This window comes from Strix aluco, chromosome 5 (genome assembly GCF_031877795.1).
Source record: "Strix aluco isolate bStrAlu1 chromosome 5, bStrAlu1.hap1, whole genome shotgun sequence".
Classification (NCBI taxonomy): domain Eukaryota; kingdom Metazoa; phylum Chordata; class Aves; order Strigiformes; family Strigidae; genus Strix; species Strix aluco.
Window position 1 is genome coordinate 43,597,336 of NC_133935.1, and position 25,893 is coordinate 43,623,228.

The 25,893-nt window shown below is 39.4% G+C and overlaps 1 protein-coding gene across 3 annotated transcripts in view; it reads right to left on the reverse strand.

Moving 5' to 3' along the window:
- Window positions 1–25,893, reverse strand: part of ACSS3 (acyl-CoA synthetase short chain family member 3) — a 95,437-nt gene that overhangs the window by 30,157 nt on the left and 39,387 nt on the right. For all 3 annotated transcript variants that reach the window (XM_074825429.1, XM_074825431.1, XM_074825430.1), the window contains exons 8-9: window positions 21,929–22,080; window positions 14,892–14,995 (exon numbers count right to left, since the gene is read on the reverse strand). In XM_074825429.1, coding sequence (XP_074681530.1) covers window positions 14,892–14,995; window positions 21,929–22,080 — 256 coding nt within the window. The remainder of the gene's footprint in view (window positions 1–14,891; window positions 14,996–21,928; window positions 22,081–25,893) is intronic.

A 25,893-nucleotide genomic window follows, 5' to 3' on the forward strand; every position in this document is an offset into this window, starting at 1 on the left:
ACTGCTGAGCTATTTATCTCAGTATGTTTCATTTAATACAGGAACAGTATCACAAGAATTTTCTCTCCCACAATCAATTTTTCCATTTAGTCTAATTCATGGTTTAGGATATCACTTTACATTTTAAATGTCAAATGCAACACAGGTACACATTTAAGTGCTTTCATAAGCCAGGCCATTTTTCTGAAACAGAGCTTTAGCAACAAATAGCTTTCTGAAAGCTCACCTATGTAGTTACTCTATTGCTTTAACTTCATATCAAATCCTAACCTGTGGTGGTATCAATGATTGCCTCCCACCTCAGCTGGGACACTATTTCCAATCTTTAAAAGGAAATATTGCATTATATTCAGTGTTGTGCTAATTAAAATATATTCATACTTACCTAAATGGGCAAGCATTCCCATATTATTATGCACGTATACAGCACTGAGACTGACAGCTTCAAGCGTGTTTGCACAATCTAAAAATTACAATGTTAGTATTAATCTGACTATGGAGCCATATTAATATGTGTACAACACCTGTGTACAGCTAGCCAGAAGCAGAGTGTCTCCCTCATTTCTTGTGAATGTGCAGAAGTCCAGGAAAAAAAATTACAAAATAAGCTAAAGGTATTTGAAAATCTGATGCCTGTTTCTCAAAATAAAATCAACTTTGTTTTTAAAGTAATATATTTTCTAAAAGTACCTTAGTTTCCATGCTTATTCTTAGAATTTAATGCCAGAAGAGAAACCTGCAATGCTTTTAGTATTTTCTAAATGCTTCAAAGCACTTGTAGTCATAACTCATCTATTACCATGAATGCATATTACACTTGTGAAGGCCAAGCACTTCTTGCATAACAGGTCTATTGCTATATTCAATCCACTCATTTGAAAACAAAATCAACCCCCAAAACCATTAAAATTCCCCCAAGGCTCCCTTTCACAATCCTATCCAAATACAGGGAATATTTACAAACTGTGCTGTTTGTGGTATCATATATACACACAAGGCCTCTGAAGATTTCTAAGCACATCCAAATAAAATTTCCAGAATAAATCTACAAAATGTAACTGTAAAGAAGCTCTAACTAGCTTAGTTAAAGATTGGTGAGCCATGACAAATATTAAGATCAAAGAAGGAAACAAGTTCAGTTACCATGAACTGGCAAGCTCATCAAAAAGCACCAGGGGTTTATGCATTCATTTTGCCTCCAAACGGTAATTTATAATGTACATCTCATAAGTTGCCTATAACAAAATGACAGCCAAGATAATCAGCAGAGAATAGAAAGTTTTTTGGTCATATTTTGAAGATGTCAGATGGCGTGTTTAAAGATGCATTAAGTCGGGCAATGCATTGAATTATAACATATTTATAATATATTTTCAGAATAAAAATTAATTCCTAATTTTTACTTTTCTCCTACTGTAACATCATGATGAAATACTATGAGATAAATGGAGATTATAAGAAGTAATTACAAATCTCAGTACTAACCATTTACTGTTTAATAATTTTGGGGAATCTTAATATATTGTATGCGTAGTAATACTGCCAAGATGGAAAAGACAGATAAAATTACTACTGTGCAATTCAAATATATTTTTCTGTATCAGGGTCTAACATCTTAGAAACTCGTCTCTCTTTCCACCTTCATTGAGCAGCCTTAAATCCTGTAAAGGATCATTCCTTCCATGCACTAGATCCATGCAGCTTACTACTAGCTTTCCTGTTCTTAAATCATCTACTGTACACTAATGCAGCCTTTATTCTCTGAGCAACAAAAAGAAGTTGTCATGTGACATGAATGAGATCAGAAACCTGTAACATCTTCACACACATACAAACTCAAGGTGCTGCCACAGCTTGTCTCCTTCTGGCAAATGAGACTGCACTATTCTTATTTAGCACACTCATTCCCAAAGGTGTACCCTTTTCTCCTTCATTTGCCTATTCAGTGCACACTAAACACCGTTCATGGCTGAGTTCTGTAACTTAAGACTGCTCTACAGTTCTTTTATTTTCAATCTTCTAAACCACATGAATGAAATTTTAAAAAGGAGGAAAACATTTATAATACTTCATTCATATTAATGCATGTCCCCAGCTGCATGTGGAAAGACAATCAGAAAAGATTAAGATTAATAAACACTGAGAAACTGAAGTCCAATGGCAACAGAAAAGCTTAATACATACTTTCTATCAATTCTAAGTTAGAAAATGTCAGCACAAATGAGACAGAGTGGCAGTGGCACAGCTGATACTGAATTTGTATCAACACAGAGGAGGTGCTGACCAGTGGGAAGAAAAGAGTACAGCCGGGAGGAAGAGAACCTTCCCAGCAATTTAAAGAACAGAGATGTGTGCTTTTTTTTTACCAGAAAGACCTAGTGTGCTTACTGAGTTAACCATGCCCAAACTGGTTATCAATCCCATAAATAAAAACAAAAGAGATCAATCTTTTTTTCAAGCCACAACACTCCTGCCATCTCTGACCCAGTATCATCTTTGGAACGTGGCACTTTTCCCAAAATGCATGGGAGAACTGAAAGCCATGTGAAATGCAAATCTGAAATAACCCTAAAAATAGAAACATTTTTGGAGGAGAAAGCACACTTCATGAAATGGGGGAGAAGTGAACAGCACCAAAGACCACAATAAACGTATGCAGCTGTAATGATTCATTCAAAGTAAAAACACCTTAGAGCATATGTATATAATCCAGACAAACATTCTTTCATGTCCAACACACACATAAGCAGTACATAGTAATAAACAAGATACTGTTGTAAAAAATATTTCTCAGCTAAGCAGATTCAGCCTAAATTTCTGAAGGAGACTCCTCTTCACATGGTCTTCACGTGGATTCTGCAGAGAAAACTCATGAAAATTCAGGACTGGAAGATGAATATAGATGACTGTAGGACTGAAATGCTACAGAGGGCAATACAATCAGGGGAGTAACATCACCTATTTTACTAAGGCATGTCACAAATCATGTATGATGGAGATGTTAAACTGTGTCAGCATGAGCAGAGATTCAGTATTTTACCATTAGATTAACAAGGATTACACCAATAAAATGCATGATTCTGAGCACCAGCACTCTTCAACACTTAATTCTCTTCTCTAGCTGCCTGGAAACAGGGTACTCAAGGCTCATTTAAGAATATTCTGTAATTCTAATGTTCCATGTGACTGCCCATATAAAGGCACAAGTAATTTATATCTTAAACACATTCAACCACCAAAATAAAAAGTAAAAGGTGGGGTGGAAAGAGAGTGAGGCTGAGGAAATTTTGTCTCTGCAATAACAGCACGCTCCTTGGATGTAGACACGGACTGAGGGCTCTGATGTCCCACGCTGAGGAGGGGCAGGTTTCCCCCCTTCTTCCTCCACATCTGAGTGGTAACATAACTGGAATACTGGGACAAAGAGGCACAACTGCTCTTCATAGGTTTAAGAGACTGGTTCGCTCCTCCAAAGCAATTTAGCCCAAATCACCTGGCTCATTAGAAATAAAGAGTGTCAAATCCTACTGTAAACCCATGTTACTCCTTTTAAGTTCTGTTAAATTATCATAAAATAAAAATTTCAAGAACTATCAATGCTCCAACCTCAAGATAGAAGCCAATCATAAGGATGAGTTAGGAAAGAGCTCCTTGATTTTGACACAGGTTGATCAGACAAATGAAAAAATACAAGTTCTGTTCCTTTTTCTTTCTCTGAAGCTAATGGTAAAGGCCACTGTACAGAATGAGACAGCCATGAACTACTGAAAGGTCAGTCTCTGCCTTGGCAATGCCTGTGGCCCCTGAAAAAAATTCCTCCTCTCTCTCTTCTAATAAGGACAATCAAAAATCTATTTGAACTGGGTGTCCTAACATGACACTGAAGGAATGACAAGTTATTGTAACTAATAACATGCAGTTCACATCTGCACGTCTGATTTACTAAGCAAAAAACAATGGCTGAAACAATCTTTATGTTCATACCCTTAAAGGACAGAATGCAAGCACCCAGGTAGAGACACAATAAATGACAACTCTTCTCCTCTTCCTCTACATGAATCATAGAATAGTTTGGGTTGGAATGGACCTTAAAGACCATCTAGTTCCAACCCCCCTGCCATGGGCAGGGACACCTTCCACTAGACCAGGTTGCTCAAAGCCCCGTCCAACCTGGCCTTGAACACTGCCAGGGAGGGGGCAGCCACAGCTTCTCTGGGCAACCTGTTCCAGTGTCTCAACACCCTCACAGTAAAGAATTTCTTCTAATCTTCTATCTAACCTAAATCTACCCTCCTTTCATTTAAAACCCCTTGTCCTATCACTACACTCCCTGATAAAGAGTCCCTCCCCATCTTTCCTGTAAGCCCCATTTAAGTACTGGAAGGCCACTATAAGGTCTCCCTGGAGCTTTCTCTTCTCCAGGCTGAACAACCCCAACTCTCTCAGCCTGTTCTCATAAGCGAGGTGCTCCAGCCTCCTGATCATCTTTGTGGACCTCCTTAAGACACACTTGAGCAGGTCCATGTCCTCCTTCTGTTGGGAGTCCCAGAGCTGGACACAGTATTCCAGATGGGGTCTCACAAGAGCGAAGTAGAGGGGGAGAATCACCTCCCTCGACCTGCTGGCCACGCTTCTCTTGATGCAGCCCAGGATACAGTTGGCTTTCTGGGCTGCGAGCCGGTGCTCATAGTCAGTTTTCCACTCATCACCCAGCTTGTATTTGTGCTTGGGATTGCCTCGACCCACGTGCAAGACCTTGCACTTGGCCTTGAACTTCCTGAGATTTGCACAGGCCCACCTCTCAAGACTGTCCAGGTCCCTCTGAATGGCATCCCTGCCCTCCAGTGTGTCGACTGCACACACAGCTTGGTGTCATCGGCAAACTCGCTGAGGGTGCACTTAAGATATTAAATAGCGCTGGTCCTAATACTGACCCCTAAGGAACACCACTCATCACTGCTCTCCACTTGGACATTGAGCCATTGACCACAACTCTTTGAGTGCGACCACCCAGCCAATTCCTTATCCACCAAGTGGTACCTGCTATAAGTTCAGTCATCCAGAAAATTATGCTCAGAAGACTCTCTAATTCAGTGCTGCAGAGCTGCAGAAGTTTCTGCAAAGTAATTCTCACCTCAGTACAACTGTTCTGCAGGATATCAACTTCCACTAAAAAAATATGATCCTAGTCTTGACAGGAGACACGTCTTCAAGAAGCATGAACTGCATCTACACTGAGGCACCATCTGATTAACTTAACCAGCACCCTGGACTTCAGAAGAAATTTGTTTCATCTCTTTCATCTCAGCTCCAGATTCTTGGGCTCTATAACTCCAGAACTGAATTTCTGGCACTCAGAAAAAATTTTCCAAAAATTGACTCTTTTGCTGCAAATGAAACAGCCACCCTTTGTCTAGTTTACCCTTCCTTCTGCCTATTGGTCTGAAAATTTCACCATATTAAAGGAATGCAGACTGGAATGCATCATATTAAGGAATGCACTGGACTGATCTGCACAGTTTTGAATGGGGAAAAGCAGAAGATGACTGAAGAACAAAATCTGGAATCCAATTGTCAAATGTGGGGAGATGGAGATCTAGATTAACAAGGTAACTCATCTAAATAACAGTTCTGTGGTGGAAACCTGGAAAGATTAGCTAACACAATTCAGTTGCAAAATCCATCTTTCCTGACACTCACAGAAGATTCTTCACAATGTTGCCAAGACAACACAATGGAAACTGAAGACTGGGGACCACACCATGCTGCTTGGAGACATATTAATAAACTCCTCCTCTGACATGATTGTGGTAGGAAATACTTCACTGAAATATATTACAGTGAGTATACTTAACTATGATTCATACTCTTTACGCTGAATTAAATGATACAGTTGCTTTGTTTGTATAGTCCTAAGAAAAGATCTGTATAACCATTACTCCTATGTGGAATTACATAATAATAGTATGTTCTAATAAAAATATTACCAACATAGCATTTGTGTGTTTCAGAGGTAAGACACAGAGAAGGAACAAGACCAATTTTAAAAGTGATAGAGTATATTAATTAATTGTACTACTTGGGGACTTGGGAAATTCCTACCAGTAAATTTTACCATACTACATCTCAGACTATCCAAGATCTCATTACGATGAGCGCATACCATAACCTTCTTTTTCAGCAGCGATACTGTAGCAAGCACTATGTGATTTTTGTCCTAATGCCTGCTGCAGACACCCATTCCTTACTGGATAAGGCAGCTTATTTCCATGAAAACAGAAAATGTGCACAATCTTCTCACAGTTCTGCCTGCCAGTGAGCTGACACTCAGAACATAGTAGATATCTCCAATTTGAACCTCCTACACTCTCATGCAACTTTGGTTCTCATAGTACACAACCAAAAAAGTTGTATGGAAACATGTCTCTTGAATGAGATTTTATGCATGTCAAATTTTATCACTGAATTTTCAGTTAAATTTCTGTTTCATCTGAATTTTCCTATACATCCTCAAAGATGGAGTCTTAAAATGTTTTTATTAAAATATCAAGATAAAAAACCTCTTTACATCCTATACTTATGAAGAAAGAGAAATCTGACTTCTTAACATTTTTTCAAATGTGAAAAAAATGTGGTAGAGTTTAATTTTATTTCTTTTTATTACAAAATACTGAATAGCTAACATGAAAGCAGTTGAAGATGTTTAACACAAGCTTTCAGAGCCTTTGTGCTTCCACAGCTTGACACAACCTCATGGCTGTTACCCTTTTTTTCTTCTAGAATTCAAAGCTAGCTCCAAAACCAAGGGGTACTGGGTTTGCATGGGAAGGTTTTGGTAGTGAGGGAGGTGGCTACAGGGGTGACCCCTGTGATAAGCTGCTAGAAGCTTCCCCGGCTTCAAGTCGGACCCACTGCCGGCCAAGGCCAAGCAAATTAACAATGGTGGTTGCACCTCTGTGATAATGTATTTAAGAAGGAAAAAAAAAAACGCTGGGGGAACCTGCAGTGGCAAGAGGAGTAGGAGTGAGGGAAACACCCCTGCAGACACCCAGGTCAGTGAAGAAGGAGGGTGGGAGGTGTGCTGGGGTAGAGACTTCCCTGCAGCCCATGGTGAGAGGGCAGGTTGTCCCCCTGCAGCCCATGGAGGTCATGGTGGAGCAGATGCTGACCTGCAGCTCATGGAGGACCCCACGCCAGAGCAGGTGGCTGTGCCCAAAGAAGGCCAGGACTCTATAGGAAGACGACGCTGGAGCAGTCTGTTGCTGGGAGAACTGCAATGCATGGGAGGGACCCACGCTGGAGCAGTTCATGAAGAGCTGCAGCCCTGTGGGAAGGACACACATCAGAGAAGTTCATGGAGGACTGTCTTCTCTGAAAGGGACCCCATGATGGAGCAGGGGAGGAGTGTGAGGAGTCCTCCCCCTAAGGAGAAAGGAGCAGCAGAGACAATGTGTGATGAACTGACCACAACCCTCATACCCTGTCCCCCTATGCCCCCCTCGAGGAGAGGAGGTAGAGAAATCGGGAGCAAAGATGAGCCTGGGAAGAAGGGAGGCGAGGGGGAAGGTGTTTTTAAGATGTAGTTATACTTCTCACTGTCCTACTCTATTCTGATTGGTAAATTAGTAGTGGTGGTAGTGGTGGTGTTCAAATTAAATTGATGTTGATTTTTTCCCCAAATCGAGTCTGTCTTTTGCCTGTGACCATAATTGGTGAGTCATCCCTCTCTGTCCTTGTCTCAACCCCCGAGCCTTTTGTTTTATTTTCTCCTCTCCATCCCACTGCAGGGGCTGGTGGGTGGGGGTGACGTGGAGAACTGACCCAGCCACCAAGTGGTCCTCAATTGCCCTCTGGGCTTAAACCACGACACAAGGAAACCCAAACACACATCTTTTGTATATCAAAGACTCTTCCAAGGATGTGAGACAGCAAGTACAACCCAAACACTGTTTAGGCTATTTAAACAGATCTGGCAAAGTGCCCTGTAGTGTTCTTACCTGGAATACTGAAACAGAACAACTGTATCATTTCCTTAAACATAAGTACACACAAAGACAGAACAAGGTCCAAAATGTGCATTCTTGTTCCCCTTCAGACACAATATCACAAAACCTAAGTAAATATGACAGGAAAATTTATCTCTGAGCAAGAAAAGCTTTGTTTTCTAAAACTGAATTTGCAATGGCTTCCTGGATAGCTTGGGGCAAGATACTTGTCTTTCTCAATTTAATGTCTGCGAGACTGGAATAACTTTACTTATTTCACAGGGGCGTTAAAAGAATTAATTTGCTTGTGTTTGCTCAATTACTTTGAAAATGAAAATTGCTATTTACATGCTAAGCGTCCTTTCATATAGATAAGCAAAAACTAAACAGCTGCACAAATCCAAAACAGGAATGTCCTCTCTCCATGTACAGAGAAGCACAGGATCTGAAAGTACCATTCTTTCATCCATTGCCACGTCTCCAAAGAAAACAGCAAGTGCTTATCAGTCCTTACTACCTCAGATCCTACTTGCTGCTCATTGATCCTGTGACATACACTTCACAGCTTGTAAGATGTGCTTACTATACTTGTAATACAAATATTAACATTTAAAGTGTTATTGATGGAGGTGTATTGACACAAATCAAAGCTTTAATCAATCAGACTTTTCAGGTATAGCTGCTTTGAAATCCCCTAAAGAAAGCTTTCTTCTGTTTCAAAGTACTGTTTCAAATTACTGTTTCAATTCACAGTGATTTCATATATTCCATAAATCTTCCAATGAAAAAACAAAAGAAAACACTAACTACATTTCTTTGTCCATACTCATTTATTTCTAGTTTAAATATACGGCAAAGGGGCCAAAAGCTTTGAAGATACCTTACTAAACCTGGAGAAGCAAGTGGTTTACACTCCCTTTTTATTTTATAATACTTTTGTTGGTCAGCCTTTTGTTTCCCGTCACTCATACTCATTTCCACCTCCAAATAATGACTCAGTCACTTCTCATCTCTACAAAGCTGATCTTTTCCCTCCTTTTCTCAGTCATAAACAAGGGAACAGAAATAACCCCATCATACAAGAAACACTAATTACCCAGATACTGAATTGCCCTCCTCGTCCATCTTCTGCTTTGGCCTCAGTCGAAAGCACCAACAACTAAGACATAACTGCATAAGTAAGATCTACAGTATTCAGGTAAAATTAAGATGCCAACATTTCTCATAGTTTTGCAATTCTCTTGTTTTGGGAGAATGCAGACAAATATCAGATTGGGGAATAAGTAATAATTTCCCATATTATCAAAGGTGAAAAGTGTTTTCATATCTAGAAGTCAGAAGCTTTCAATCTCAGAGATAACAAAACAGCAATTTATAACTTCCACTGCAATTTAGTTACAAAAATGGCAATTCATAAAATTCAATGGTTTTGTTATTTTGAATTGAATTTTGTTATTAAAAAAATCAATTTTAAAATTTTATTAGCTCTACATAAGATAGCTAATTGTCTCAATCTCTTCCTGCTAGAAGTGATTAGGGTTTTTTATTCTGTGCTTTTAGTTGTCATTTTTTATTTTAGAGATAGTTTGGAAAGTTGTTCTTTCTGAATTTTTGGGTCTTCTGTCATCAGTCACGAACCTTGCATATTTCTAATATGAAGTGAAGCAGACGGTTATCTACTCTGTAAAATATTTCACGTTCAGCACATACAGCTTTAACCTAGTGTACTGAAATCCAGTAATATTGGATTGAAAAGGCTTTTCCAGCACAGAAATCTACTTTCAGCAATATTTTACCAAGTGACAGACACAGTTGAATGTGACATGACTGCTTGTTTTTTCACAGTTAATGGGATATGTTTTGTATTCTGCTAAAAAAGAGGTAACTGAACTGCAGAAAGGAAGGCTGCTTTCATCTGCTCCCCTTGCTGCTGTGCTCCAGGACAAGTGAAGCCTTTCAGAGGGAGGAAGACCTGCTTCTTCCCCTGAGCATTTGGGCATATTAATCTCAAGGGAAGTTCAGGAACAGAGGACAGTGTGGGGAGAAGCATTTCTATTTCATCTCACTTGCGAGACCTGACCATTCTCTATTTTAAAAGTTATACAAATCTAGTTTATTAGCTTGTATTCTATTAAGCACTTTTTTCTATGGCTGGGAGGCAAGGAGGGAGTGTTGCACTTTACCTGAGAGGTTCTCTGCCTTGTCAGAGGTCAGTCAGGTCAGAAGTCAGTCAAAAACTAAAAGTGAAGACCAGCAGGCAGACCAACAATCATGCTGTTGTAGTGAGCATCTGCTGGAGACCTCCCAATCAGGATGAGGCCTGTAGATGAGGCCTTCTTTAAACAAATGGAAGAAGTCTCACATTCACAGGCCTTTGTCCTCATGGAGAATTTTAACCACCCTGTTATCTTCTGGAAGGACAACACAGCAGGGCACAAGCAATCCAGATTTATGTAGTGCATTGTTGACAACTTCCTGACAAAGGTGATCACGGGGCCAATAAGGAAAGGTGCTCTGCTGGACCTCATAGTTACAGACGAGGAACAAATGGTCAGGAGCAGCCTTGGCTGCAGTGACCATGAGACAGTGGAGTTAAGGATTCTGAAAAGAGGGAGCAAGGCAAAAGCAAGACCACAGTCCTGGATTTCAGGACAGCAGACTCTAATCTCTTCAGAGATCTGCTTAGAAGAATCCCATGGGATACAGAGAGAAGAGGGTTCCAGGAGAGCTGGTTGATATTCAAGGATCACTTCCTCCAAGCTCAAGAGAAGTCCATCCTGACAAATACGAGATCAAAGGCAGGAGGCCAGAATGGATGCACAAGCAGCTCCTGACTGAACTCAGACAGAAAGGAAGTGTAGAAGAGGTGGAAATAGGGGCAGATGTCTCAGAAGGAGTATAAAGATGCCATCCAATTGTGCAGGGATGGGCTTAGGAAAGCCAACGCTCACCTCAAGTGGAATCTGGTAAAGGACATGAAGGGCAACAAGGAAGGACTCTACAAGTACACAAACAGCAAAAGGAACAGTAGGGAAGACATGAGCCTGCTGTTGAACAGGACAGGGGATCTGGTGTCAAAGGTCACAGAACAGGCTGAAGTACTGAATGCCACCTTCACCTCAGTCTTTACTGGTAAGATTGACTTTCAGGATTCCCAGACCTCTGAGACCAGAGGGCATCTGGAGCAAGGAAGAGTTACTCTTGGTGGAAGACACCTGATTAGGGAGTACTTAAACAAACTGGACATACATAAGTCCATGGAGCCTCATGAGCTGCACCCATGAGTGCTGAGGGAGTTGGCTGATGTCATTGCAATGCTGCTCCTGATTATCTTGCAAGGGTCATAGCAACTGGGAGATTGGAAGACAGTAAATGTCAGTCCTCTCTTCAACAAAGGCAAGAAGATCCAGGGAACTACAGGCTGGTCACCCTCACCTCAGTTCCCTGGGAAGGTGATGAAGCAACTAATGCTGGAAAGCTTTTCCACAGAATCACAGAATTGTCTAGGTTGGAAAAGACCTTGAAGATCATCCAGTCCAACCATCAACCCAACATTAACAGTTCCCAACTACACCATATCCCTCAGCTCTATGTCGACCCTACTCTTAAAAACCTCCAGGGATGGGGACTCCACCACTGCCCTGGGCAGCCCATTCCAACGCCTAACAACCCGTTCTGGAAAGAAATGCTTCCTAATATCTAGTCTAAACCTTCCTTGGTGCAACTTGAGGTCATTACCTCTTCTTCTATCGCTTATTACTTGGTTAAAGAGACTCATCCCCAGCTCTCTGCAACCTCCTTTCAGGTAGTTGTAGAGGGCAATGAGGTCTCCCCTCAGGCTCCTCCTCTCCAGACTAAACAACCCCAGTTCCCTCAGCCGCTCCTGGTACAACATATTCTTCAGACCCTTCACCTTCTAAACACAGAAAGGACAAGAAGGTGATCAAGAGTAGCCAGCATGGATTTATGAAGAGGAAATCATGCTTAATCAACCTGATTGCCTTCTATAATGAGGTGACTAGCTTTGTGGATGAGGGGAGAGCAGTGGATGATGTTTACTTCCACCTTAGTAAGGCTTTTCGCACTGCCTCCTATAACATTCTCATAGATACACTGACAAAGTGTGGGTTAGATAAATGGACAGCGAGATAGACTGAGAACTGTCTGAACAACCAGGCCCTGAGGGTTGTGACCAGCGGCACAAAGTCCCACTATAGGCACATCACTAGTGGTATACACCAGAGGTTGATAGTGAGGCCAATACCACTCATTTTTTTTGTTAATTGCCTGAGCAATGAGAAACATCGTGCCCTCAGCATGTCTGCAGATGACGTGAAACTAGGAAGAGCAGGTAATATATCAGGTGGGTGTGCTGCCGTTCAGAGGCACCTCAACGAGCTGGAGAAACAGGTCAACAGGAACCTCAATGAAGTTCAAAAAACAGAAGTGCAAAGTCTGGCATCTGGGGAGTAATAACCTCAGGAACCACTGCACACTGGGGACCAGAGAGCTGGAAAAAGAAGAATCTGCAGAGAACGATCTTATGATCCTGGTGGACAGCAAGACGACCATGAAGTAACAATGCATCCTCACAGCAAAGAAGGCCAACAGCATCCTGGGCTGCAAAAGGAAGAATGCTGCCAGCAGGCTGAGTGAGATGATCCTTCCTCTCTACTCAGCACTAGTAGGGCCACATCTGAAGGAACCAGTTGTGGGTTCCCCAGTACAAGAGATGGAGGTACTGGAGAGAATCCAGTGAAAAGCCAGGAAAGGGGACATCTTTTATATAGGAAGAGTCTGATAGAGCTACAACTGTTCAGTCTGGAGAAGGCTTGGGGGAGATGTTATCAACATGTATAAATATTGGATGGGAGGGAATGAAGAGACAGACAGACTTCTCAGTGGTCCCCACTGACAGGACAAGAGGCAATAGGCACAAACTAAAACACAGGATATTCCAGCTGAGCACAAGAAAAAACATTTCTACTGTGAGGGCGGTCAAACACTAGCACAGGCTGCCCAGAGAGGTTGGGGAATCCCCATCCATAGAGATATTCAAAACTGGACAGGATCCTTGGCAACTCTCTCTCTGACCCTGCTTGAGCAGAGGGGTTGAACTAGATGACCTCAGGAGGTCCTCATCAACCTCAGTGATTCTGTGATTCTTCTTTCCTTCCTTCTCCTTAATCCTTGAAAGTCAGTTCTCTGATAGGAACTCTAACTTAGTAATTTCCTTCAGACTGAATATCTTGCTTACATTCAACAGGACACATTTCTACAAAAATCACCTGGAAATAAAAATGAATCTTCATTCTAACCAAATTATTAAATACTCACAAACACTGTATTTGAAATGGCCTTAGCTCATTAAGTCCTGCTACAATTTAATTTAAGAGCATGCCATGAATATAAAAATCAAGAAACATACTGTACTTTGAGCTGGGCTCGTGGTCTTCTCTGAAAAGTCTCTCAAACACAGTCTTACCTCTACACACTATGAATACAGTTACATCCACATGCTTCTTTGAGGTCTCTCATTGATACCTGAGATACATCTGAATGAATGCAGTAACATTAAACATTTGCACTAAATATACACCAGAGCTATAGGCAATTTTATATATATATGTGCACATAGATAAAAACACACACAAAATTACATACAGTAATATTGCTTACTGCCAGTTCAGTAGGTAGTCAAAGACATTATTTGATCTTTTAACCTTTGTCAGTTAAAAAATTTTGCTCATTCTGCATCACTGAGACATGTTCTTGCCTAAAGACATTAGGATCATAGAGAAGTGAGCAAAATATAGGTCTTGTCTCTTGTATTAATTAGCAGATTAAATCAAGATTAAATAAAAAAATGACACTATCTTCCAGTACCTTCTCAGTGTTTATCTAAGATTGTGGGGGCTTTTTAATAAAAATCATGCTTTTTAAACCTCCTCAACTGATTCCATTACATATTATAGATAAACTAAAGAAATTTCCACCTTTTATTCTAATCTTATGTATCTGGTATCTGACCCATCATGGGGGAATCAAAATGTTTTTCTCCATAGAGAGAAATGCCATGGAAAATTTGCATCTCAAAACAATGATACACAGAAAATAGAAGAGGTATTCTTGGAAGGAAGCAAAGGAGGGAGGAAAGGAGGGAGCTTTTGTAATACACTGCTTAGCTTAAATAACAATAATGTGTGTAAGCAGCAAAATCTAAATCTGATCCTGTAATAGTGAATTTTTTATCCATAGTTATAAGGAGATACATTTGATCAAGATTAATCCAGAATTTAACTGGGATTTTTGCAAAGTTACACATAGCTTGGTACTCTGATTCCTTCATTGCAGTCTAAGTATCTAATCCTCCTCCAGTGAAATAAATGGGAGACATTCCAAAATAATCAGTAGAAGTTGGATGAGATCCATACAGAACAATATTAAAGACCAAGGAGTCTACTCTGGGCTGCAGATTGTTTGGTTTTAATTACACAAAATGTATGTGGAAAAACCTGAACTTAAACCTGAAAGCTTCCCTAACTACCAAATTCTCTGTGACAAAATAGTCACACGTGCAAACAATATAAAAATACATCTGGAAAAAATATCACTGCAAACTTCTTTTTTCTTTTTTTTTTTTTTTTTAACACAGCCATCAGAAAATACCCTTTTTTTCTATATAGCTTTTAAAAACCCTGTGTTTTAAATATACCCTGAAATCACTTTTCAGACCACTTCCAAAGAAACTAAAAACATTATTCCTGCTTGAATTTTTATTTTCACACTTGGTCCTGCTATTTAAATGTTCATGGAAAGAGAAACCAGTTCTACCTGCAGACTTGGGAAAGAAGTCTGAAAATATCTCCTCACCATATTTTATAAACAGTATTTTAAAACACTCACCAGTTTGCCACCAGTGGTCCAAGACAGGTACCTTGAAGACCTTTTTTGACCATTCTAGTGTGTCCACATCACAGTGCTCACCAGCTACAAATAACATTCTGAACCTTTAAATAAAAATAAAAAAAGTATGTATCTTGATCTGCTTGGGGAAAGGAAAACAAGATAACAAATTCAATAAATATCTCTGGTCAGTGTCCCAGATAAAGGGAAAAGGGGAGGGAGGATTCTTTGTATGCTCCTTCCCACTAAGGAACAATTGGAATCTTAGCAACATTAATTTATGCTACTTAATACAACACATAAAAGAAGCTTTCTTTTCTGACTGTAAAGACCTTGGGAGACCAGAGGCAAGCAACTGTCAATGGAAGTAAAAAATAATTAAATGACCTGTACACAGGAACTAGGTAGATATCCATTAGGCAAAACATAAGAATGAAATACCAAAAAAGGGTCAGAAAGAGATACCAGAAAAAATTAGTGAAGAAATAAACAGAACTAAAAGGAAATACCTGTAGCATAACTTAGTTTTAAGTTGTTAATAATGTGCCATTTAAACAGATTTTAGTATTTTCAGACACTGTCACCTAACAAGATACTAAGGAGAAGAATCAATTACGATCTTGCCCCCACACCTCCAACAAAGAAATACACAATCCTCTTCAGGTAGAAACACAGAACTTTTAATTCAGGTTCATGATATACAGATGAAAATGAATGGCCAACTATACTCCTCGTTCCCCGGAAGGCTGGTGTGGCAATCTGAAACACTTCAGCCATGTCAATGCCTGTAACCAGCAGGTGCAATCCTGCCACGAGGCAGGATGAATATATAATGTGAATTCTGAATGCAAAGCTGCCATGCAAATACCCTATCACCACAGACCAAAGAACTTGCTTGTCTTCTGTAATAGCTGCAGAGGGTGGGGTCATGCCTTCCCTCTCCTGAATCCTCCCTACTTGGCATATAACCAAAGACAGCACTTTCATTTTGCCCAGAGATGCAATTTAAAACCTAAAAAAGTTCAGGAAAGAGAGGAAAGACAAGAGGCAAACACAGATCCAGACTCCACATCAGAAGAACTAGCAAATAGTTTACTAGCAAATAACCTCCTTCTTTCTTCAAGTGAAAGTGTACAGGTATACTCACACTACAAGCAACTAAACATTTTGAGAACAGCCTGTCATGCAAGAGAAACCACAGAGACACTCTACCAAATACTGCATCAATCCTCAAGGCTTCTGAGATGACAGAATGCCTAATTAAGATATGAATGGAGCTTCATGTGGCTGAACATTAGACCCTAGGTTTAAAAATACTTCTCAAAAATGTTCCCTTGTTAGGATTACAGCACACTCTACCACAGCCAAATCAACGTCAATGACATTTTGTTTCACTTCAAGTCTTCGTACAGTCCATTATAAATGAAGACAACCTCTGAACAAAGGACTTGACTCTGTCGTTCAGCAATGGACACAAACTGCATTGATTCTGTAAAACCTGTAGACTTTTGGCCACAAAAAGAAAGAATTCTTAGATATGGTGGGCATGAAACAAATTTCACATCAGAGGCGTGTAATTTAGAAAGAAAACTATGAGATTCATCTTTCCATGTAGATGAAATCCAGAAAGCAATTTAGGAAATTAGGAGAAAAATCAGAGCAAGTAACTCAAGGGTGTCAGAAATGAGGAAGAGAAACGCATAGATTAGCCTGTCTGGCCAGAGAACTGGGAATACCTCTAAGAGGGAACCTAGACATTGACCTCTCATCTAGAGACCACAGACATCGCGTTTGCTCCCAAAACAAAAAGCATACTTTGAATATTCACACTCCATTCCTCTCCAGAGGATAAGCACGTTCCATTAGCATAAAAGGCAACCTCTCACAGCGTAAGGAGTAGTGACCTACTTGCTGTGTAGATGCAAGGCAGGAGAATGTACAGAGTAAAGCTACATCTGGAGACAATGTAAGCAAAACATGGGATGAAACATCATGAAGTGCAATAAGCCATGTGCCCCAAAATTGAACAGAGTTTATTTAACAGTGATGCTTGGCCTAGACTGAAAACATTTATTGAGTTTATTGTCTTTTAGATCCATTTACAGATCCATAGTTAGAATACAGGAAAACAAATTTCCACAAGCAAAAGATATTGGGAAGTCTAGTCATCAAGGTAGGGACCCCTGCACCAGCTAAATATAATAACCTGAGAATGGTCTTATATGTGAACTAAGCAGAAGTAACAGTCATAGAGGTAGCCATAATAATATCTGATATATGAAAATGAACTTACTGCACATCTATTTACAAACTTATGAAAGATCTTGAAACAATGTTACCATGTTGAACTTAAATATGCAGATGAAATAATTCAACTTCCTTAATTTCATAACAGTGTTTCAGCCAACCCTCCTTTCTGACACCCCAAGATGGCTTAGAGTGGCTTCCTTCTTGGAATAGAAGACAGGGGAACAAATGTATAAGCAGCTTTCACATCAAATAAGCATAGTTTTCTGTACTCATAAATACACAACCTCACTTTGGTAAACTGCTTTCTGAGCACACCTCCCACATTAGAAGATAATTATTACATTGAGTGTGACCCAAATCAACATCTTGCACCTGAATGCTTTTTATTGTAAAGCACAAGCCATTGCTGATAATTACAGTTAATAGCTAACTGGAAGTTATAACACAGAAAAAAGTTTATGATAGAAGAGAACAAAATATTGTATAAGTGAAAACCACGAATATGTATTTTATGACTTTTTTTAAGACTCATGTTCACATGCAGGGCACTCTTGTTAAGCACTGCTCAATTTACATTATATGGAATGTTCTGTAATTAGGCATGTTAAACACAAGATTTCAGCTATGATGTAAAAATTTAATTTATTAATTCATTAACTTTACGAGATCATGAAAAAATCTGTTAACTGTCCTTGTTTTAAAAATAGGGCTATTAAAACACCAAGAACTTAAAAGACTTGATGAAAAAGTTAAGACAACATGTGATCCCCTGAGCCAAAAGCAGAATTACCATCTTCTGAAGTGCTGGTTTTAATAATCAGTTTTAATAATCAGATTTAATAATATGCAGGCTCAAGAGCAACCTTATGTTGTGAGGAAAGGGATTAGCTCTGGCAAATTCACAGCACAAAACCATCAAAAACAATATCAGAGCAAAGTGCCACAAGCCTAGCAAAGTATAAGAACTATGGAATTATTTTCTCCTATCAAACAGTATAGCAAGAGAAAGATGGAAAAGGTTATAAAATGTCCCACTGAACAATTTTTTAACAGTCCACTTAAAACATCAAAGCATGTCAATGCACCTGTTATAGCAATCATCTATCACTGCAATGCAGTTAATGGGGATGAAAGATCTTAAAACTTGTTAAATACATATGTCCTAAACTGTTGTTCTGAAAACCTACATTCCTAGCACAAAATTCACTGCAATCAAGTTTCTAGGAGCTATTCAGGAGTCCAGCAGAGTGGACTTGAAGTATCACCTGATACAGGGGACAGATCAAGGTGCCTAATGTCCCTGACACAATCTAAATTGTTCAATACAGCACGTACATTTTAGTGTCACTCCAAACACAAAAGAAACCACATATTCAAACCATTTCCCAAAAGCAGGAGTGTTCACATGGGTAATAATCTGAGCTGCACTTTTCCAAATCAACAGATCACAGAAGCATTTTTAATTCTGGAATGCATACACCAGATTTTTTCTGGCAAAGAAAAACTCCATCAGCATCGCATTAAATAACCTTTTTTTCCTGAAAAGACAGCAAGGAAGGTTCATTTGCACTTTTTAACATTAACTGGAAATAAAGAACTCTTACTAATTCTTAATGCACCTGGAGACTGCAGACACTTATGTAAAATAAATAAACAATATGTTCATGTCTTCTGAATTTTCTCCACTGATGTGTTTGTTTGTTTTCCTCCCTGAATAGATTTCACTTTGGTCAGAGTCAAAAGAGACAACGAACACAACTGCAGCTCAGCTCCTTCTCACAGGGTGGGTGAAGGGGAGCTCCACAAAGGCTCAGGACTCCAACAGCAATGGCCATACATGATTTACAGCAGCACAGAGTAGAGGGTAGCAGGCAGAACTACATAATGTACTTCAATTGTCCTAAATTCTGGGTCTTGATCACATATCCTCCAGCAGCATGTATGAGACATCAATTATATAAGAAAGTATTTCATTCTCACGGGTTTGAATTTCCTACTTTAATTTCACATCCTCTTGTTCCTGTGTTATGAGACAGAAAATGGGTGTTTCTAATCTACTTTATATTCATTATTTCTGCACAGTTTTTATGCAGTCTCATACTTTTTTCTAAAGCAAGTGCATTAATACCTGGTATCAGAGGAATAAGCAAGAATCTCTTGATATAAAATGACAGAACATTCACAGCTGACTGAAAGTAAAGCAAGCCAATTAGGCTATGGGACACCAAATGCAAATTATTACTTGCATGTTAACCTAATCTGCTGAGTTGTTGCCCCATTTCATGCAAAACTGTCAGTTGTCAATCATTTGGAAATCAGACCTAACCAGTTCATAACAATTACGTCAATTAAAGGATGAAGTGTGATTCCAAATATGGGAAGAGTTAATGGCTTGGTGTTATAGACTTACCTCGTGAAGATGAGAACAGATGCTAAAAGTTGAACAGAGTAAGGTGAGGTATATGAGGGTTGTAGAATTTGGATGTTACTTGTTTTTCAAACAGAACAGGTAGCAATAGGATCAGCCAGCTTGCTCAGCAGCACTGTGTGTTATCAAAGCCAGGTCTTTAGATCCTCTAGCAAAGTATGGTTGAACAGGGTTTTTATCCTACAGTATTATAAATTAAACATCTCTTTTACTGTTAAGCATGAGCCATGTTTAAGACATAGGTGATGTTTTGTGTCAAAGGCAAACAAATTTCAAGATTTGACTCTGATAGCCAACAAGGAATTTGAAGCATACACACTAGAACCTTTGGAAATCTCACGTAAACAGAAATTTATTTAACTTATGTCATTTCCAAAGAACGCAAGTCTGCTTATAATTCAGTTTACTCATGTAAATCAAGTACTCCCTTGTATACTGGAAGCTGGCATTGCCTGCCAACTTTGTACCTTATCAGTAATCGTCTTTTTTAACAGGATTTTTAAAAAGTGACATTGATCTTTATCAGTTTTTTTTAATAGAATTTTTCAGGAATGAAATGTAATATGGTAGAACCCTTTTTCAGGACTGCATTCCTCGATATGTGTTTTGGAGTTTCTAAAGTAAGTAAGGATACATCTTAGCCCAGGTAGCAGAAAGACATCTCATTTCAAAGATTATGTACCATATAACAGAGAAGAAAGCATCATAGATCAAGTAAATGAACTAAAAGTAAGACTGATTTCAAACTGAAACAGACAGAATTCCCTTGACCTTGGATGGAAAAGTCCATCCAAGTAACACCCAAAAGCAAAGATCTTCCTAGAATAGAAACTTTAAATCACCTGTTGGTCTCAATTTCTTAACTGCACCTACTAGATACTAAATGCTGTGCTAGAAGGTTTAGTAAAGAGAAGTCACGTACCAGTAAATGGCCCAAAGCTGAGTGAATTATGAGACAACTAAATCTGCAGACAAATGGAGAAGCTCATTAACTATGCACTGAATAGGAATGATGAAATACCTCTTTATATCTGCGGCAACTGATATCAAAAAGGAGACTCTTATCTGGAATTCTCATTTGGCCAAAAAATGTGACAACTTACAGAGCAGGTTAGCAGATTCTCCATGAAATGAATACTCTAAAGACAGACTAAGTCATTTTAGTCATTGCCTAAAAAATGCTGAGGAATAGCAATTAAATTTTCTAGCATCTGAATCACTTTCTTGTCAATAAACATCATAGAAGAATAGCACATTAGGGTCTCAAATGAGTTTGTTTCCTGTTTCAAAGAGGGGTAAGGATTAATGATAGCACTCAAAACAGATGGAAGAAAGCAATGATGAACTTGTAATGAATACCTCAGGAATAAATCCAGTTTACTAATAAATAAAACTTTCCAGAGCAATTAAGAATCTGGAGGTCTAATGAAGCTACACAGCTTTTTATCCTTCCCTTCTCTTTGGACAAGTGTGATAAAAGATGTTTTTACAACTGAATACTGCCTATACAGTCTGACACATTCCTTGTTTGATGCTGAGCAAATTATTCAACTTCAAGATCAGATGTGGTACATCATTTTTAGAATGTTTGCCAGAAGATACAGAAACCTGGTCTGCAGAAGTACTAAACACTCACAGATCCAAATCAGTGTGAGAGGCATTTTATTAATATAATGCTAATAACACATTTTAACCATATAATGCTAAGAACTCTGAAACACTGGTAGTTTAGTGGCTCAGACTGGATATTCAAAACTTATAGAAGACTTTGACCTTAATCTCTCTGTGCCTCAGCTTCCCATCTGCAAAACACAAATACCACTCTCTCATCTCACAGGGGATTTGTGAGGATGAACTCAGTTGTGATTTTGAAGCATGCTGATAGTATAAACACCTTAAAAACAGTACGAGACAGCAAATAGCTCAATCTTTGGAGCACATAACCATAAACAGCAACTATGTTATGGGGAGATAAACAAAACATTGACTAGCTGCTGACTAAACAAACACTAAAGATACTGTGCAGGCAATGAAATGAGAGGTCATGTGGGAATACAGCACAGAATCATGTAATCCAAGACTGTATCACAGCGTATAAGTACAGTGGAGTAAAATTAAGGTTGAGCAAGCACTCCTAACTCGCTAAGAGCTCTTAACCTTAGAGTCATAATCTTTTTAACAGCTTTCATCTCCTCCAAACTATCAATATAAATTTACAAGCAAATACATGTACACCTAAATTGTCAAGAACACATTTAAATTCTGCTATACAGAGGCGGGCAAAGCCCCAGACACTGCTATTCTTAATTCATCCAGCCTGTTTCTGTAAGAAACTGCTTCCAGTGTACCCTTAGTTCACCTTTTCAGGGAGTACTGCTTTCCCAAGGCTGCCTCAGGGTCCTGCTGACGAATTGCTCTAATTGCAGTTGGTGAAGTAAAGAAGGCAGCTACTTCATGCTCTGCTAGCACACGGAAATAGGCACCAGCATCTGGCGTTCCCACAGGCTTCCCCTATGGAGAGAATAATTTAAAATGTCACAGGATAAAAATACCTTATAATTCTTTGACAGTTCAAGGCTTGAACACATAACAGTAGTGGTAGCACAGCAACAGAAGTAATTTCAAGTAAGACTTTAAAAAAGGCTTTGTTAAAAATAATAATACTGTGAGTGTATTCACTTGTAGAAATAAATTCACAAGGTTTGGGCACAATCGCTTGCATGAACACAGCACATACTAGCTGCTACTTAGAAAAATAGGACAAATGGACGTGTGAGTGAAAAGACAGCCACAAACTGCTGTCATTATGCTGGCAGCAGAGGGAGTCATGTCTACGTCTACCCTTATTGCGAAGCAGCCTGTAAAACACCCAGAGTCCCACTGAACAAGGAGTCTCTGGACACAGTGGCACTGCAGCTATATCCCCATGCAACGCCCTACGGGACATAATGCCAGCTTTTTCTTACCTAGTAATTTCCTCCCAGTTCTGGAAAGATTCCCACTTAACTCCTTACAACTGGCTTCTTGAAACTTTGTGGGCTGCTACCCCACATGAAGACCAGATCCTTTTTCTGTTTTAGTGTGCAACCAGTCTGTGGGCTGGTTTGTGGCTGGTTTTTAAAACTAAAGATTGTCTTGAGCTAGGGAGCATAATCAGGAGAATTATAAACAGAAGTAATCAGATGTGAAAAATTGTCCAATGGTAAGTAATAATAACAAAAAATAATCAAAAATACTTTTCTGTGTTGCTGCAAATATGAAAAGCAGTTGGCACAGGATCGTATAATCACAATCTTACTGTATGCCATTACTGCAGTGTATGAACTGCTCCACACATATTCTAAAATTATGGAAAGATGATGTCAATGTAGAATGAGCTTTAGCTCTACAGATATTGCCATGACCTTTTCACTAGAAAGGCCACACTTGGAAGATGGACATTGACAGAGCACACAAGTTAGGAGAGACATAAACTTTTCACACTGCAAACAGTTTTGTCAATGCTTTATGCAAGAAGCCACAAACACAGAGAAAGTTTCACTACTGAAGCATCACCATCTTTACAGCAGTTCACCAGTCACAAGACAAATTCATACCTTCACCATCCTTGTATAAATGCAAATTCGGAATACATTAGTAGGTCCAGTGGAAAAAAAAACAGCATACAAAACTAATACTTTTTATTTTACCAAGATGCAAAAGGAACAGAGGCATTTTAATACCTTCAAGAATTTACTAAATTCAGTATTTTTATGCTGATAATGAGACAGTAGTAACACAGTAAATGCCTTTATGAAAACACACACTAATCAAGTTAGTTGACCCATCCCAACACAAAAAGCAGCACGCTGGCTGTGATGCAGGCTCACAGAAATTCTTCTTTTTCCCTCTCTCTCATCTGCCTTCCACACTACAGTCTTCCCAAGGCTTGCTCTGCATCTGGCTGTGCCTGAACAGTGGCAAGAGCACTGATGAACCATTTGGCAGGTTTAAAGAATGCAGGACCTCTGAGGTTGGATACGTACCATTGGCTTTGCAGCCCTATGGTGAGATACTGCTGGTGAGACGAGTGCTGGAGCAGAGGATCACCGTAAAAAGAAAAAAAAAAACCAAACCACAAGACAAACCAGAATGCACAATTGAAAAGACCTTTTTTTTGAAGGATGGAGCAGGTGGTGAGAAGCAAATGGGGAGAAAATAAAAAGAAACAGTTCCCAGCCCAAGTAGCAGGGAGGAATATCACCAGTGCCAAAAATCCTCTTTTTGCTAATAGCCTATCCTGAATTACCAAAAAAACCTGCAAAACTATGCTATTTGCTTGCTGAAAAAGTCAGTTATGTCCTTTTGTCTGTCAGATAACACACAGTTCCCAAAAAAAATCTTTAAGCTGTCTTTAAGCATCATCCTTTCAGACTTCTTTATCACAGCCTTCCTGTGTTCATCAAGTTCAGGAACTTATTTATTCAAGTTCATGTCATCTCCCTATAATGTTCACTATACCTGCAGATCTGTAACCACCTGGTTAGGAGTTCAAGCCCACATCACTAACTAACGCTAAAACAAATGGTCTCAGACTCTGAAAAATTCCAAATTTCCATAAACTTCTCACTAATTATGCCATTGAATTAGTATCAATCATCTTAGACAGCAAAAAACCTAGCTGTGGAGCAACCTGAAATTGGTTAGTCTGCCAGTTACAACGCAGGCTGTTATTTTTAACCAAACGGAAATGTCCAAAGCCCGTAAAAGGGCTGTATCTGGCCCTGAGCACACCCACTCTCTCCTATGGGCTTGGCTGCTGATGTTCAAAGCCAGGTTTGCCATGCTGCAGTTGTGCAACCTTGGATCAGACCACTAGGAAAACAGTGAGTTTTGAGAAGAGCTGAAAGGAGCCTCCCCTTCCTCAGAAGGTGATTAACGCTTAGGCCCTCACCCTTGGTCCCTGCCTGAGCTACATCACAGCCCTGCCTTTGCCTCACACCTCCAGCAAGCCTGAAGCACATGTTCCAACACAAGCAGCTAAACCTTCAGGAGTGTGTGGGTAGGCATGCAGGGCTCTGTCAGGTTGGTATTTATATGTCACAGTAAGCTACAGCAGCTTTGGTTTGGAGAAGTACCATTCTCAGATCTAGGACAAAAACAAATAAAACACAAACAGTGGAAGGAAAGAAACAGAAAATTCACCTGACAACTGATAGGAAATAATACCCAAAGAATAAGGTGACACTTAAAATATTCATTTAGGAAAAAAAAATCTGGCCCAGCTGTAAAATATTCTTACTGATTCTGCAGAAAAACTTCCCTGAGGCCTTGGCAGCTATTTACAGTTTAGCAAATGCATAAACAAAAACGGACATAAGCAAAACAAATCTGAGACAGTGCAAATTAATTTCAGAACCCCAAAAATGCAAATAAAATTGCCAAAGAGAGTTCTCATTTATTATACAAAAATTTTAAGAAGTACTACAAGATGCCATGAGAGGCTTATTACCACATCCAATTTTGATTTTTAAAAAGTTAGTAATATAAACCATAAAGCACAGGGTAACTGAATTCAGAATATGCTGACAGATTGCTGAGTCAAGTGGGGACTATGAGCAAATGAGATGCTTCTGCTGGATTTCTGCAGGGTTCAGTTCAAGACCTGTTGCTATTCAGTATTTGCATCAATACTGGAGATGAAAATTTATTTTAGAAGTTACTGGCAATAATATGTGTGGTTGGCAGGAACTAAGAGTGTGGTAAACAAGAACATGGCAGTCAGAAAGAGAGTGATCTGCCTCATCTAATTTAAAAAAGAAAAGTAGAAACAGACACTTCTTGTTTCAGCTAGGAGGATTCAAGTAGAAAAGACTTTCTTTTAATAACCTACCAAGAGACTCTGAGACAGACAGACAGATAGGAACATCTTTCTGGAAGTACCTAGATTTAGCATGTAATTTATCAGACATCTACCAGCTGAGCAGACATCCTGAGGCAGAATGTGTTGATGGATAATACATGATTATGAAAGAAGATTCATAGTCAGGCAGCAAGAATGATCAAGGGGATAGAAGAGTTCTCTATGGAGAAAGTCAGAAGCCACCAGGATGGATTACTTGAGGAAAAAGATATATAAGAGGAGCTATAATAAAATAACCACAATGCATCAGTAACAGCGCAGCAATTCCCTATCCATCTGACCCCTAGCAACAAGGGGCTCTTCAATTAAAGATCAATTCAAAATCATGAGGAGGAAATTCTCTCTGCATAGCAAATATTAAACATGGAACTCCTTGCCACTAAAACCTGCTGACACCAAAGCACATGCAAAATCCCGACACA